The sequence below is a fragment of the Scleropages formosus genome, chromosome 23 (genome assembly GCF_900964775.1).
Source record: "Scleropages formosus chromosome 23, fSclFor1.1, whole genome shotgun sequence".
NCBI classification, from domain to species: Eukaryota; Metazoa; Chordata; class Actinopteri; order Osteoglossiformes; family Osteoglossidae; genus Scleropages; species Scleropages formosus.
In genome coordinates, this window is record NC_041828.1 from 16,820,723 (window position 1) to 16,837,744 (window position 17,022).

At 49.0% G+C, this 17,022-nt stretch overlaps 1 protein-coding gene across 3 annotated transcripts; it reads right to left on the bottom strand.

Moving 5' to 3' along the window:
* Positions 1 to 872: 872 nt before the first annotated feature.
* On the bottom strand, positions 873 to 16,093 carry ncaldb (neurocalcin delta b). 3 transcript variants are annotated; one of them, XM_018727254.2, is made up of 6 exons: positions 15,938 to 16,093; positions 14,184 to 14,255; positions 14,022 to 14,109; positions 5,267 to 5,665; positions 2,567 to 2,672; positions 873 to 2,408 (listed from the first exon to the last, which is right to left on the bottom strand). In XM_018727254.2, the coding sequence occupies exons 4-6, from the start codon at positions 5,642 to 5,644 to the stop codon at positions 2,311 to 2,313; spliced, it is 582 nt and encodes a 193-aa protein (XP_018582770.1). In that variant the 5' UTR covers positions 5,645 to 5,665; positions 14,022 to 14,109; positions 14,184 to 14,255; positions 15,938 to 16,093; the 3' UTR covers positions 873 to 2,310. The 3 variants fall into 3 exon arrangements, with proteins under 3 accessions (XP_018582770.1, XP_018582767.1, XP_018582768.1); XM_018727251.2 differs by lacking the exons at positions 14,022 to 14,109; positions 14,184 to 14,255; XM_018727252.2 differs by lacking the exon at positions 15,938 to 16,093 and having other exon boundaries at positions 14,022 to 14,187.
* Positions 16,094 to 17,022: the final 929 nt, after the last annotated feature.

Here is a 17,022-nt window from a genome sequence, read left to right on the forward strand (position 1 = left end):
AAGGCGCCCTGAATCACACATTACAGGACATTTTTAGGGTTTTACAGTCAAAGAAATGTCTGTGTAAATGTAAGCTTTTACCCACCTTAGCAGGGTCGATGAGGGACTTTTTCTCCGCATTCTGTCCCTCTGCGTCTGTCCAGCTCTCGCTGTCATACCCTAAACTTACCAAACACAGCACGCATAAGATACTTGGTGTGTAGGTATTAATTCAAAGTTCAGTGCAGAAAATAGAAGAGCAAAGGCAAAAGAAATCAGTGCAGATGAATTCATGCTCAACATATAAGAGATGGTTGCACAGCCCAAAGAGGGCCTTGATCGCTGAGGTTATATTAGGTGAAAATGCAAACAGGCCTAAAGGAGGGTGAGAACTGAGCACAGCACACAGATGAAAAAGGCAACCACATAGCAGCATGGCACCGATGGAGTCTCACTGCTCCTGGGCAGTGTGGGTTCTAATCCAGCTGCCCTCATGTTCAGACAAATTTCCCCCAGGTGCTCTGGTTTCCACCCAGCGACAAGTGTTTGAGGTCAACTGCTCACTCTAAATTGCCCATTTTGTGTGTGTTACACTGCTCTGCTGTGCAGGTGGGTGAATGACCGTAGTGCAGTGTATCTCACTACAAGTCATCTTGGATAATGGTCATATCACTTAGCTGTGAGGACGAGCACAAACTCCAAATTCAGTCCCCATGAATGCAGAGATGCTTCATAGGCTGAAATAGGGGTATTAAATGACACTAATTCCAAAGAATTGTGTGTGGATAGAGTTTTCTGGAATCAGTGTAAAACAACTCAGGATGTTTCAAAAACTGTTCAAGTTTTATTGAAATACCACCATGAACTCACAGAACATCCTGTGACAGCTCCAGACAGTGAAATACAAATTAGTATTTTTTTCTTTAAAGAAATACAATGACACTCTCATTTGTTTACAGACTTGTTTGCACATAAACTGAAAAGACAACCGGAGAAGTAAGCTGCAACGGGCTAGTGCTGCGCCACGTGTTGCGACCTGGGAACGAACTCAATCGCGTCACACGGTCCACGTGACCGCCTTCTAACCCAGCGCTCCGGCCTAACGTGTGGTCTTCCCGCATATCACTGTACTGCACAAAATGTCACCTTAATGTGACATGTACGATTTGACGCTGCAATCGCCACACTATTTCCTTGAAAATACACCAGTCTGTCATTTTCTACTTTACGCTTTCTCTTACACCGTATGCGTGACAAATAGAAAACGAGATACACAGGAGACCCAGGGAGCAAAGAGTGTGACACCAAAGCTCCTTGAGAGCTGAAAAACAGGAACTGCGGAATGATCATATTGGACACGTTCCTCTTCCTGTAGCGTGTCCAGGCGCTCTGCTGCTTCCCACCACCTCTCAGCAGTCCTCCAAAGAACAGTGGTAGCAGACACACACCCTGCTGCCGATATGCAACCAACATTTGTTGATTTACAAACTTTTACAGGCCAAAACAAGCCCATCTCTCACTGATCCAGCATTTCAGTGACAATGTTGCATTGTGGGAAAATACAATGACCCAAAGCAAGAAGCAGACTGGAGAGTTCAAATAAAAATAAGGAATCTTAAATTTACTGAAATAATTGGCAGGAAATATTTAAAAAGTCATTACGCAAAAGCTATTAAAATACTTCATTCTACATCATCCAGTGATTTTTTTTTTTTCCCCGCTTTCTTTTGAATCTTTAACAAAATTAACCCTTAAAAATCTACAGCCTACATTCTGCCTCGCAAATTGTAAAGGGGGGGGGAAAAAAAAAAAGAAAAGCAAAGTTTACAGTGCAAAGGTCCCTAATAATCCACTAATCCACTTGCAGAGACTGGATCCCATTATAAAGACCTTCTTCTTCACACTGCCGGTTACTCAGTGTCCCTGCGTGTGCTCTACAGTGGGTGGGGTCTTCATCTATGTACAATTTAGCCTCTTGCACTTGTCCGTGTTCCTCTTAGGCGTCTAAGTCCTCTAACAGGGCCAAGACCTCCGCGTGAACACTGTTCGCACAAAACCACAGCTGGAGAGCAGCACACACCTTTCTGTATTTACATATTTATGTATGTGCTGATGGGGGGGGGGGGGGGCTGCCCATTTCTTCGTATAAAACAAACATGTGACTGCAAGAGGAGGAGTAAGTGTGCAAGTGCGTGTTTGTACAGTACCCAACATACTGCTCACTGCAAGGCTACTTGGCCTGAGTTATATAACACTAAAAAAAATTTACATTAAAAAAGGAACAGAACAATAAATAAGGGGGTGAATTCGGACACCCCGCGAAGCCCTCGTTTACAACTGGGCAGCGCTGCTGGGGTCACACTGCAGCAGGCGGACAATGGACGGGTCGTTCTTCGCGCCCTCAACAAACTCTTCGAGGGACAACTTGCCTGGGAAAGAAAGAAAAAGGAAAAACACGTCAACAACATTAGCTAACTCAACACAACTGTCCATTTCACCGCGGTACAATTGTGTGCTGTAGTTCTGCTTTTCCACTGATAGGTGGAGACACCGTTTTCCCCGCTTGGCTCCAGAGGCTCACGCTCACCATCGCGGTTTGTGTCCATCTGCCTGAAGATCTTCTCCGTCCGCTTCTCGGGCGTGGACTCGTCCTCAGGCATCTTCATCACGGAGGACACCATCTTGTAGATCGCCTGGAAACCGAAGCAGGGGACACGTTAGCGGACGCTGTAGTCTCTCCGTGGCAGGATGGTGCTTACATGTAGGACTCGCCCACGGAGAGCGATAGATGGAAGTGCTGCACATGCACGACAGGAAATGTACGGAAATCACTTTGCAGCTCTGATCTCCATTCAAAGTTCCTCCCGCTTGATAATTTCTGATCTCAAATGGGTGAATAAAATAATCCTGCGATCACCGCAATGCACACGATACCATTAATGTATGTGAAAACACTATATGTATAACTTCCCAGGTCCTTTTTCAGCTTTCATAAAGAGCCCGTTGGGGAACCACCCCCATCTTGGATAAAAACAGTGACGTCTTCATTCCGGACAGCGCTTCACGAGTGGCCCCTCCTGACACGAATATGTACGATGCAAATACGATGCATGAGAACGATGCAAAGCTCCCCTGCGGGCCGAAGTTTTACGTCATCATAAATAAATAAGAACCGTGGCAGCAGCGTGACACGGCCGGGTTGCGTGTCCCCGTACAAAGCGAGAGCGTAGACGGCTGCCGAGCAGGAGACCGAGCTGCCGCCACGCACTTGTGCTGCGGAGAACCCGTGCCGATCTGCGGACTAAAGGTGACGACTGGCGCACGTAAGCCTGTCCCCTGCTGGGTGGCACGGGGTACTGATCCATCCTGCCAGCTGTGCCATCTGCCTCTAGCAGGCTGAGCGTCGTCGTCCTCCTCCACATGGTCTGCCCAGCTGTTCATCAGAGGAGCCAGACACTTACATTTCCACTGATGCAGCTGGGTCATTTTTACCACCAATATCAATGAGGGTAAGTGGAGAAGCCCCTTGACAGGTAAGCATATTTCCTTTACAGCAGATGCTGACATATTTCCACAAGGTTAAGATAAATGTTTATTGTGGCGAGTGCTGATCCCTGCTCTGGCAGGAGACTGACTTCAATAACTATAATTTACATTTATTTAACACTTTTCTCTAAGGCGACTTACAACGTTAGCCTACTTACAACCATTTACCCATTTATACAGCAAGGTAATCAAACCGGAGCAATTTAGGGTAAACACCTTGCTCTAGGGTACTACAGCCGGAGGTGGGAATTGAACCTATGACCTTTTGGTCCTAAGGCAGCAGCTCCAGCCAGTACGCTACCCGCTGTCCCCTCACTGTATAACAGCACACGAGTGTCGAGCAAGTAGCTAAACACCAAGTCTCACTGGAGAGAAGAATCAGCTCCACGAACACAAGTAAATGTGTCAAGAGGACTCGTAACCGGTGAAGGAAGAATGCCGCAGTAAAGGGGGAGCCCACGTTCCCTGCTCGGACGGAATCCCTCGGAGCTTGCAGGCGAACACATCAGATGGCCTCTCTGGATTAGCAAAGCAATCGCTTTGATTGAAGACCAGCCAATCGGGACAAGTCCGCGCGACAGGTTCTCTTCCCGTCCCGCGGCACGAGCGGACGCCGGTGAACTCGCTCCGGTTCGTCGCGCTCAGAACTTGTTCGACGGCTCGCACCGCGAGCCCCGACTTCCATTGCAACGCAAGGCTCTACAGCTTGCGAATCGGAGGTGGCGCCGCCGGGGTCCGACGGGCCCTCGGCAGTTTCAGCTCGCGAACCAAAATCGAAGATGCCGAACGAAGGCGCTCTCCGCAGCTGCCCACGGCAACGTTTGGCGTTCCTGCAGATCGTGTCCAACACGGCAGAGTGCAACACACAGATAGCTTACACTCCCCCAGGGGGCCTGCTCCGCCTCAACACTTACACGATATGGCTAAAACACACTGGAGAACGGGCTCGTGCGAATTTCTTATGAACACACACACACACACGACCAGTCTGTGGTCCCGCAAGGAACAGAGTGATGACACATTAGCAGCAGTGACACTGTACTGCCTCCATTTTTTTTTTTAGGGCAACAGGTGTAGTGTTTTGAGACACTGCCTTTGGGGCCTCAAAAGGACCCAGGTTCAAATCCCACTCCTGCTGCAGTATCCTCGATCCAGGTTCTTACCCTGAACTGATGCAGTAAAAATTACCCAGCTTTATAAACAGGTAAGTAATTATAAGTAACACTGCAAGTGGCTTTAGAGAAAAGTGTCAGTTAAATGAATGAATAATAAGCAAGAGTCTAACATATAATACAGTCTGCAAGTGGTTGTTTTACTCAGTTATGAACATTAACAAAATAAATGAATTTTTTGGTGTTTGAAGCCACCCAAACATTTTTCACTGCATATTTGAACGGGATGGAAGATGGATCATAACTGCCAAGAACACCAGCCACCTGTGGACTGGACTACTTGTTAAAGACTTATCACTCATTCATTTAGCAAAAACTTTTGCCAATGCAGCTTACAACATTAAGCTACTTACAGTGATCAAGGCTACTACAGCAGGAGGTGGGATTCAAACCTGGGTCCTTGGAGTCCAAGGCAGCAGCTCTAACCACTGCGCCCCCTGCTGTAGAGCAGTACAGCAAGTAAGCCTCACTTCTGAGGTTTCCACGACCCCAGTGTCTATATGATTGTCCTCCCGCTTCATGCGAGATGTTCACAAACCACTTCCAAGGCTATAGGCTAGGGGACAAACCTGCACGATCTCCAGCATCTCGGACTTGCTGATGTAGCCGTTTCCATCGAGGTCATACATGCTGAAGGCCCACTTCAGCTTCTGTTCCAGCCTGCCGCGGGACGTGATGCTCAGAGCGATGATGAACTCCCGGAAGTCTATCGTCCCGTCGCCGTTGGCGTCGAAGGTGCGGAACACGTGCTCGGCAAACTTGGAAGCGTCGCCGTACGGGAAGAAGTTGCCGTAGATCTTCTTGAACTCCTCCATGGTGAGGGCCCCGCTGGGGCAGTCCCGTAGGAAGCCCTTGTACCACTCCTGGATCTCGTGCTCAGTGAAGTCCGTGCTCTCCAGCAGGTCCTGCATCACCTCGGGGCGGAGCTTGCTGTTCTGCTTTCCCATTGCGGATGTGCTGGTGTTGGGCTGCGAGTTCACAGAGGGAGAGAAAAGAAAGACAGGTCAGAGCGACGACAGCAGCAGCTGGACGAAGGCTCCTTGTGTCGTCCCCCCCTTGCATTTCACAGAACCTTCATACAACTCAAAACGAAACATGTATTCTACCAACAGATACAGACATGATTCTCAAGCTACAGTCATTTTGTCTGTCTCCGTTTAAAGCAGCATGCGTTACACAGGTAGCTGCATACAGAACTGCGTCATATTTATTTAAACAGATAACAGTGCATGAATAGCAGCACGTAGTACTGATAGGAAATACAAAGATAATAGACAGAATGTAGCACAGATGCATGGAGTAGAAAGGAGATCTCGAAGTGGGTCTGAAAGAGTAGAGTTTTAAGGCCCTTCTTGACTGTTGAGAGGGATTCAGCAGTTCTGAGTGAGAGAGGGAGAGGATTCCACCACACCGGAGCTACAGCTGAGAGTTGCACGCAGGCGAAGAGAAACGAAGCGCAACACACGCAGAGCCGACCACCAGCAGCTGCGTTCCGAGGCATCTGCTTACCACGAGAACGCTATGGTTTCCCCTTAACTGCTTTTTTGGCAGTGTAATTTTCCACTGACTACCACAGGCACATTTCCTCTCAGGTCTCGCGCTGGTTTTGTTCTAGATGAGAAATGTGCACGTGCGCCGTCTCTCGAAGCCGATGAAATCGGAAGGAGAAGCACTTCTGCTGCTGAACTGCCACGGCTTGACACCAATTACTGCCGCACTGGACTCTGGGTCCTCAGAGGTCTCACACCCACCTCAGTGTTGAGGCATGCTTTTTTTTTTTTTTTTTTTAACCATTTTATTACCCTGCAATTTGTATTCACTCTTATATTTTGGCTCTTGATTATTATGCGTTAATTATTCCTCGATTACACACACTGGCTGAAACCGCTCGTCCCAAGTGGGATGGTGGCGAACCGGAGCCAAACCCAGCAACACAGGGCGCGAGGCTGAAGGAGGAGGGGACACACCCAGGACGGGACGCCAGTCCGTCGCAAGGCACCCCAAGCAGGACTCGAACCCCAGACCCACCAGAGAGCAGGACCCGGCCAAACCCGCTGCGCCACCGCGCCCCTCTATATTCCTCAATTACTTCATTAAATTAATTCACCATATGGTATTCATCTTTTTATGCTCTTACTTGTGCGGTGTGATATGGATGACTGTGGAACTTTCTGGAAGAAAGCATCTCCAAAATGTCCAGTACCGCAGACCCCTGGGGAGCTTTTAAGCTCATCACCTTAACCGTGTGTTTGTGTGAGCTGCTTGCAGAAAATGAAACGGTGGGCATCGTGATGAGAGCTGCAGCATTCAAACCTTACCGCACATTACTCTAGTAAAAAGTACCCACTGTACAAGCGGGTAAAAAAAAAACTGTAGAAAAGGAGAACAAGGGGCTGTAACCGATAGCCTTATGGCAGACCCCTCTCCTCGCTCCTTGTATAGCGCTGAAATCCAGCAGCATGGGGGGGTCCAACTGACAGGTTTGGTCAGACTGTCCCTCATACCCCATGGCGTGACGGTCAGCTAAAATCAAGAGGGCAACGCGAGGACAATTACGTGTGACCACCTCTAATATATAACTCAGTTAGGGTTAGATTGTAATCTTCTTATTTAAAAGCAAAAAAAGCCACAAAACGGGGTCAAAGACAACATCTTTATATACCACCATAGAAATATTTGAACCCTAAGGTCACACACCACCACAAAAATATTTCCACCTAGTGGGTAGCGATCCAAGCACGGAGACTTGCATTTGCGGTCAGGCCTTTCAAGCGTGAGCGGCCCTAAAAGCCGAAAGACGGCGGCACAATTTATCGAGGACAGACAGACATTCTCTACGGTCACCGTGTCGGACCCTCGGTCTCGAGAGGTTGGCAAACTGGATGCCTTCAACAACCGTGCCGGACCGCTCTGTCGACCGCTATGCGTGCGGCTGGGGGAAACATGGTTGACCGCTATGGTAGAGAGCTCATGTCCTGTGGCTGAGACAATAGGACACACACGCACAGAGCCGAGCTATCCAGGGATGGAGCCCGGAACAATCATCCACTTCCACCGCTGATAAGACGACAGCCAATCGCTACCAAGAGGTGAAAAACACTGCAGTCACGCCGAGTGGTCCTGACAACTGCAGCCACACAGATGACACGATTTTCAAAGAGCTGCACGTGCGGTCATCTCTGTCCATCCCATTCATGCAATTTTTTGGAACGGAGCAACTCCTTCCTCCCCCCAGGAGCCACCTTTTTAGACGACGGCAACAGCGGCTGTCCGCAATTTCATTCACCGATGAATTTCTGCAATTTGCATAATGTTTTTCAGTTGCCACGGTAACAGACACCGACTACACCGCAACAATGGAGGCAGAACAGGAGCAAATCCATTACCACCATCTGAGACTATTTCTGCAATTTTCAGTTAACTGCTATAAGCAGCTTAAACGTCGCGCCGGTGTCTGTCCCGCCTACAACGGGCTGCAGCTCACGCTTCTCCACACTTCCCGTCTCACTGACGTGGCTGTGTCGTACACAACATCCATTCCTAATCTGAAACCATTTTTCCAACACACCTTTTCCAACATATCAATCTTCTGCAAAACATCTGAAAATGCAGAGGTGTGTAACCCCTTCTAGGCCACTAACTCCTTTAAAAATGACAAAAACAAAAGGACCCCTCCTAGAAAAATGTCCATGAACAAATTCTGGGAAAAATTCTGCACTCAATTTATTGATTACGTTCACACAGAATGTCAGGTGGAGTGACGGTACAGTAATATTTTTATTTTTCTAATGTTTCTTCACTTATACAGTGTTATGTTCAAAGCAAACCTGCACATGGACCCCTGAAGCCCATCCAGACAGCCAAGGGCCCCCTGGACACCATGGTAAGAAACCTGTTAGAGTAAAAACAAACTCATGCTTTAAAAATTCACAAACGGTATGTCATAGGGGTATGGTGGAGATTCACACCGAATGTGGAGTTACACTGAACTAAGTCTGGTGGCATAGAAGCTAAAATCCCACCAAAGGGAAGCGACGAGAAGAATGGTGAGCGCAGCCAACGAGGTGAGCAACCGAGCTCCGGCGCCAGTCGAGGCAGCTGCTCGACAGATGAGGCCCGAGACATCGGCGCGGCCCCGTCGGCACCGGAGCGACCGCTACACAGCTCTCCATCACGACCAGGATGCGGAGGAACCCGCCGCGAGTTCACCGCACCCGAGACTCGCCGGATTCCTTATTCTGGATCGCGACCAATTCGTCAGACTTCCTGCCCAGCTGGATCGGCAGTTCTGTTTTAGCACAGCATTTGACGCAAGATAACTGCCTGCAAAAACGCGGTAACCCTGGGGCCACGAGGAAGAGAGGATCAGTGCGGCACATGAGAGACCAAGCATTTCCAGGCTGATGTTAATAGCCTCAGCCTGGCTGCTGGCGTAGAATCGGCTCAAGGAACCAATTAGGCGGCTGTCAGAGGAGCGCGACCCTGCGGAGCAACAGTGAGCTCTGGACAGCTTCGTGCCGACACGTACGGCGCGTGCCGTCTCCTCCCTGCTTCTGCCGAGCGATGGGGAAATGGATCTAAACCAGGTATTTACTCTATGGATAAACCACCAGCCTTGCCTGGGGGAAAGCATCGCTCCCGGTGTTTACGTTAACACGCACATCCTGCTTCCGTGGTGGGTCCCTTCAGGCACGTACCACAGGAACGCTTCCATGACCACAGACAACGAAGACTAGAAACGGGGAGGTTCAAGGTACCAACAGCCTACACTGAGACAAGATGTAAGCTGTTCAAGCCTCTTACTGGCTCTTGGGGACACGCTGCTCAGCGCTGGAGATTGAACCCAGCCTGGGACAATTTGATGGAGTCAACTGGAACGAGACAGTCTCCTGGGAACACCAGATGATCTAAAGTCAATACTGGGACTGGTGCTAAGCGCAGCCTCGCCTTGGGATTCTAGAGCGGAGCACCTCAGTTCCAATCATCTCCATTTCCAATTTTTTTTAAAAAAACATTTTCTTAGGAAATATCCCTGCGTCTATTCAGGCAGAAGCTCTTGTGCTACAGCATCGCGAATGCTGCAGGACGGTGCATTTTGACACCTTGCTGAACTGCTTGTCTGGGAAAAGTGCCCAATCCAGGCTGTTGGGGGGGGGCAGAGAGAGATAACCGAAGCTGTTGAAGATGTCCTCAGACAAACTTCATCTAAAGCTGTGAAAATGCCGTCAGAGGCTGGCTGCTCCCTCCCACAAAACCACGGCGATCGAGACGAGCGAAGACAGTCTTCCTAAACCCGAGCTACGCTAAACCATCTTTTCACCGCAGGACTTGCTGCGTATCTGCTCACAGCTGAAGCCCGTTTGCTGCACTTCTAACGCGCGCTGCGTTTTCTTTCGCTGCAGCCCACCTGCCACTTCATGCCCTCATTTCACCTGCGAGCTGCACGCTCCTAACGTTCAGCGAGCGAACGGCTTCGAAATTTTAACCGTGGAGTCAAACAGCTGAACGTGTGCGTAATCTGACCTCCTCAGGTGAAGCACCCCGCCCTGGAGTTCTCGAGTCTTAAACCCCAATCTCGATGCTGAGCCGCGACCTCACGGACGTCATCTTGGGCAGTTTGTGTTCTGAGAAACTCAAGTACTTGGTAGGGTTCATAAGCCACCGGTGGCCTGGCAAGGGACAGCAGGCGAAGGACTGCGGGGCAGGTTATTTCAGGGGCCTCCTGCGTGCTCTCCTTTCCCTCCGACTACCTTTAAGGCTCTTACCTTAGCGAACCACGTCGTGACGCCCGTGTTGCATAACGGCGCAAATGAGCCGGGCCGTGTGCTGCTGCAGGTGACCGTCTCCACCGGTCACCTGACTGCTTCTCTTTGCAACATAACACATGCTTCAAAGCTTTGAAAGGTGGGAGATGCACGGGGGGCTCAGGTGAAGCGCACGCATCCTCCGGTGGATTGCGTGCCCCCTATTGCTGCTTACACAGTACAGTGTGCCAAACAATCTCGTGAGCGGGTTTCTCGTTTTTAAATGGAACTTTTGAGGGTTTGCATCACCATATCTCGTTTTCAATACTGTAACTTTTTTTTTTTTTTAAAAAAAAAAAAAAAAAAAACAATCTGAGGGTAAAAAAAAAACAAGAGTAAAAAAACCAGAATTTCCACTGGATGCAAAAAGGAGGATACAGAACTAGAACCCAGCACACATTAGGGAAAACAGCAATGAGTTGTGTGTCAAATGTGGAGTAGAAAATTGCCTGGTCAAAAAAGCAAACTTCACTGGAGAGTACCTGAGAAGAAAACAGAGCAGAAAGGCAACAGGTGCAACGCTCTGGCCTGCACTGTTATACTTACTGGTCCAGGACTTCCAGGGAACACAAGAACAAACACGCAGGCCCTTCGGAGATCTACGCTGCGGCCGCCCCAGCATCGGGAGCACCTTCCTCTGACCAGGTCAGCAGTTGCACGTAAAGTGGCCAGACTGTGGATTCCTTGTGCATGGTGCAGCACCGCAGCAGCCTACCGAATGAAGTATCTCTGTGCCGCCGGATACGCGGGCTGCTCTGCCACGATAAGCGACGAAGAGCGATCGCGTAGCCTTCACAATATTCAAGATGCTCACTGTTCAGCTGGTTCATTTGCATGTGGTCGATGGCAGAAGAGCCAGGTCACGAAGCACATAGTTGAGAGGATGCTTTCCATGGAAACACAAGGGCCTATTAAAATAAAATTATTAAAAATAATTCAGGCCAGAAAGGAGCACAAAGTGATTTGGACCAAACATTACTTTACCTTTTTTGAATGGCATGCAGAAACGTGTGCCATCACAAGTAGACATGCAACATCTTATTCATAAACTCATGTTACGTTATCTGGTTAAAGCTCTTGCCTTTGGACCCAAAAGTCACAGGTTTGAATTCCACCTCCAGTTGTAGTACCTTTGAGCAAGGTACTTACCCTAAATTGTTCCAGTATAAGAATTACTCACTTAAACGGGTAAATAATTGTAGGTGGCTTGACACCAAGTCACTTTAGACAAAAATGGTAGCTACTTTAAATGAATACATGTAAATGTATTTAGAGACTACACGTTAAAAAGTGCATAAATGCAGTCCTGGTTAAGAAAGGCCGTAAACCTCACCATTCAGCGTTGACTTCACTTCTTAAACACAGGAGCACTGTCAACAAAGGATGCCTTAACCGTTCCACTCATTTAAATAACACTTCTGTGGTTTGTGCACATTTAAAGGCAATGGATCTGAAGCTGCTGCTGCTGAAGCAGACTGTCACAAGAAAGGAGTGAACATAAGCGACATTCATCTGCGTCTTGTGCCAAGAGCGAAGGCACGGACACAGACGAGCCCAAAGAACAGCAGCAAAAAAAGTCTGTGTAAACTCCTGGAGCTCTTCTGTCACCTTGCCAAGCTGGAGTTTGACTCTTACGTAACACACAGAAGTGTTTATTTTTACCCTGTTGATGCCACTTAGCCTTTCAATCTCCCATGCTAATTGACCACGGTAAGGCCACGGGTTCCAGGAGTGTGCCATCGCCCAAGACCAGAGAACATACGGTGAAGATCTGTCCAGGCACGGAAAGGCCTTGCTGGAGGCTGGACTAGCACAGCTCCCCACGTACAACACACACACTCTTCATTTATACCCTACGCATATATCCTATAAGCCATGCAGAACGCCAAACATTAACCATGAATACGTTTAGTGGCTCTTCGAAGGAGGAACAGCGCTGCAGAGCAGTGAGGACACATAGGACCTTCACAAAATGCTGCCATCCCACTTTAAATGTAAAGCGATGAGAACAGCGTACGCTTCTCTGATCTGTTATCGTTCCCCAGCACGGTGTACCAAAGGCAACTCGGCAGCCTGAAGGACGTGCAACATCTCAGCGCGGGGAGCAGGGTTTTCATTGCGACTGGCAAGAGCCATCAGGAAGACCCCAGTGTCCTTCTTCACCAGTCACTCGCGGGGTCAACGGGGAAGACTCGCAAAACCTCGAAACGCAACGGCCGTGCGGGGCGCCGTGGGATGCGACTGGGACGCAGCTTGTGACGCACCTATCGAGGACACCACGAGAGTGTGACTCGAGCACATGGCAAACGCTGATGAGATAAGGATGCAGACCCTGCTGCAGGAAGCGTTGGCTCTACTGTACTGCTGCTCACAGCATTTTACAGAGCCACTGGAGTCGAATGAAAAATACAGCATTTATATTACAGAGTCCTACTCAAGTCAGTTAATGCAACATAAAGCTCCGCATTTAGCAATTTCACTGCCTTACACTTTTTTTTTGTCAAAAAACAAGGTAAAATAATTCTGCACAGGTCTCATCTCTATCTGTATATCTCGATAGACATGTTGTAAGGCATATTTTATGGGGAAAATATTCCAAGAAATTGGCTAAATGAAAAGTCTAAAAAAAAATATTACTATGCCGCTCATATCAATATTCTCGACTTCTACCACCAGATGCATTCGGAGCAGTTAACGGACGAACCGAAAGCGAAGCCCGGTCGAGTTTTGCACGTTCACGTTCGATGCCGTTTGATCGATGTCTGCAATTCTGGCGTTTCCGTGGGTGGGGTCTGTCGTCTCGTGCTCCTCAAACACACTCGCACCACCATCCTGCTGTGGCGAAGTCGACAGGATGTGACAGAACTACAAACATCAGGAGCGCTTAAGGTTGCGTGATGCACTGCGTGCACACCCCGGTGTTGCTCCACTCTCCTCCACCTCACGCTTGCATGAATAAAGAATATATCTGCACATTTGCCTTCGGTTTACCGCGTTCCGCTGCAGCGCAGCTCCAGTACAGACCGACTCCGACAATTTAATAGTACGGCTGATAGTACAAATTAGTGTCTAGAGTGTGTGTTTTATTTCAAGGAGCTCATGTTGGTTTAGGAAGGAACCCAAAGGCTGCTAGTTCAAGTGTATTTGTTATGTAGCCTTAATTAATTCAGCAAAATTCTCAACCATATAAATGGGTAGAGTTGCAAGATTGGATGATATTATTATTATTAATAGGAAAAAATGAACATGCAGTCCTGTGGGTTGTGACAACTGAGCTGTCCTGCACACCATTCTGACTGGGGAAAAGAAACAGAGCGACGGAGACAAGGGGCTCTGGAGGAACAGGGTCCGTGTCTGACAGGTAACACAGTGCAATGTAAGGTCCACCTACGAAACATATGTTGTCGTTCAGATTGTGGAAGAAACTGTATTTCACAACACAGTACACTCCTTTGAGGAGCAGGGGTTTTTGGAGTTCATTTTTAGTTCAGTCAGAGCAACGTTTCGTTTAAGCGTTTACCCAGATGTGCACGCAAGAGCTGCACGCCGGCCGTGTTCAGTGTTCTGCACAGGACCAAGTGACACCTGGCGAGCGAGACACCTTCCTGCTGGAAAAACAAGCAAATATTAAATTTGCTCAGTCTAGAAAAGGTCTAAAAAAGGTGCGTATAATGCGACCCACCAGGACCTGGTTAGGAGGACCACGCGTAGCGCGCTCCGACCTGCCGAGGAGGAGAGACTCTGCACCGGGGCCCTGGAGGTGAAAGCCAACGTGATCATACACTCCCGGAGAGGATGAACACACTCGTCAACAGTTGTCACCCTCACTCCTGACAGCTCACAGTGTGTGCAGGATTAGCGTGTGCGCAGCTGCTCAGCTGCCAAGAAAGCTAAATCAGTCAGGGTAGAATTGTGCATCCGAGTGTTTTGAGGTACATGTATTCCTTTAACGCTTTTCTCCAAAGAGACTCGGAACGTTACGTCTCGCTAAGATTTACCCATCGATGCAGCCGGGGAATTTTTAATTGTGCAATTCAGGGTGAGCACCTTGATCAAGGGTACTACAATTATATCGATTCATTCGGCTGATACTTTTCCTCAAAGAGACTTAGTGTTAAGCTACCTGCAGTTATTTACCCATTTATACAGCTGGGTAATTTACTGGGGCAATTGAGGGCGAGTACCTTGCTCAAGGGCACTACAGCAGCAAGTGAGATTTGAAGCGGCAACCTTCAGATCTAAAGGCAGCAGCTCTAACCACTATGCTACGCTACACTACACACCAGCCACCCCCAATTCTTCAAGTAGACTTGAAATGTTCACACACTGCAGCCTTCGAGGAGCGCACCAGTACACCTTACACCGCAGGCCTGTCAAACCGATTCCAGTCCATTCCGCTCCACTCTAATCCACTCTCCGGATCTTCCAGTTCTCCCGCCGGGCCCCTTGTGAAGCCCGCGTGCTGCCAATTTCAAACAGGAAGACATGTCTGCGCTGCGAATAAATCCAGCGACTCCTGCGAGCGCTTCAGGCGACCCCCCGGGGCTCTGCGCAGTTTTTGTGCCGAGCTGTCATCCTCGCCAGCTGTGTGTCTGCAAGCTGCCGGCACTCGGACCGGCTCTCGATGACAGAGCCGCACAAACGCACACGTAGGAACACAAACACTTACACTGACTGTGTCGCATGAGGTCGGAACCCCCGTCAGGTCAGCTAACACACAGACACGATTCGACCCAGGGCAGGGATACACACACAAACAACTGGGTTGAACATGTTTAACATCTGTTTAAAATCCGATTAGGCGTCAGTTTTTGATGCTGGTGGCCACTGGCACTGCGACCCTCCACCGCGACCCTCCGCCACGACCCGCGCTCGCAGCAGCCGGCACCGGTGGCGGTGCTCCCACTGGCGCTCCACGAGCTCGCGCGAGCCGTGTGTGATACGACCGCAGCCTCGGTCCCGAGCCTCACCTCCTCACAACTTGAACTTCCTGTTTCGTTCGCAGGGCAGAGCAACGAACGCGTGAAGACCTCGGCTCTGTCACACAGAGCCAGCGAGTCGAGTGTGTGCGTTTGATGCCGGTGTGTGTGGTACCGGGGCGGGAGACGAGCAGCGCGCGGCGGCGGCGGCGCGCTACCGGCGCTTTGCACCCCGCGTTGCTCCTCACGACCCAGAACCGTTCGCTTAATTGCCCGCGCGGTCGTGTCTGTCCTCGCGCACTGACCACACAGCCTGCTCCTCCTTCCTGCCACCCGCGGCTGCAGGCAGAGACTTGATTGGACCAAACTGAGTCGGCAGCAGCCGGAGCCTGGAGCCCCGCACACACAGCGAGCCTCGCGACGTCCTCTCTCTGTCTTGTCGTAGCCCGACGACTCGAGTGACACGCAGCAGCAGCAGCAGGCTGTTTCGCGCTGGAGCTCTGAACCCTCTGCTTACCTGACTTCGTGGAAAATGTACTGCTATGTCTCAACAGTCCATAACCCGGCGAGTTCCAAGCGACGGTCCCGGCAGCAGCTTCAAGTCTGTATCCACCAGAGCTCGCAACTCCACAAGACTGCGCGAAGCCTCGAGCTCGCCACCAAACTCTGCCACCCTGATGACGTCAAAGCCTCGCGTCACGTGATCGCGTGGAAGGCCGGAGCCGGCCTGCGTTGCCCCGGGCAACGAGAAATGATTTCAACAGGTCATCCGTCACAGTACGTGCACACGAAAAACTTGCGTTGTTCTCCATTCTGCACACACTGATTTGCAAACAGTTGCACGCATACAGTCCTCTTTTTTTTTTTTTCGAAAATGAGTGTTCCCGCGGTTTATTTTATACTTCATAATATTTATAAATATTTCTCTAGCTGGAAGGCCAGAAGCATAAATGTGATTGAAGAAGTGTGTATTTTGGAAAGATAAACCAAAACAAAAAAGTTGCAGTGGTTGACTCGAGGTCAGAACTGAGGCCAGATGTCTTTTCTCACATTGGATGCCATGCTCTGCTGAAGGGATTAGTGAAAATAAAGCTCAGGCTCGTTAGCGCAGAATTAGATGATCCTTCTCTCCTCATGGCCTTCAGAAACCTGTGCTTCTTGCTGAGTCACACTTTCTCAGTCCTGAATACACTTGTTGCAATCTAGTCTGTTTGCTAGAACAGTAAATAAACAAGGGGAAATTAGTTTTTATCGATGATACCCTTAAGACAACATGCATGCTTAACAATACACTTCAAAGGTGCACCTGCTTTTGTGAGAAAAAATGACAAATACAGTGTTTTGATTTATTACAGTGTAATGGAGAAATTTGCAATTTGACATCTGAATAGCAGAGTAACATCTTTGTGCATTGCTACTAAACTTGATAAAAATGATAAATGTGTAAATGTTTATGTTTAAAAATTTTGTGATTAGAAATTGGTGAATTGTGGATAAACCTTTATGCAGCTACTTGTGTCTACTTCTCATTCTTATGGTGGAATGTGACAAATTAACTGCACTTTAGAATCACGCTTGTCCATCCAAGTCTCTCCTTCCGTT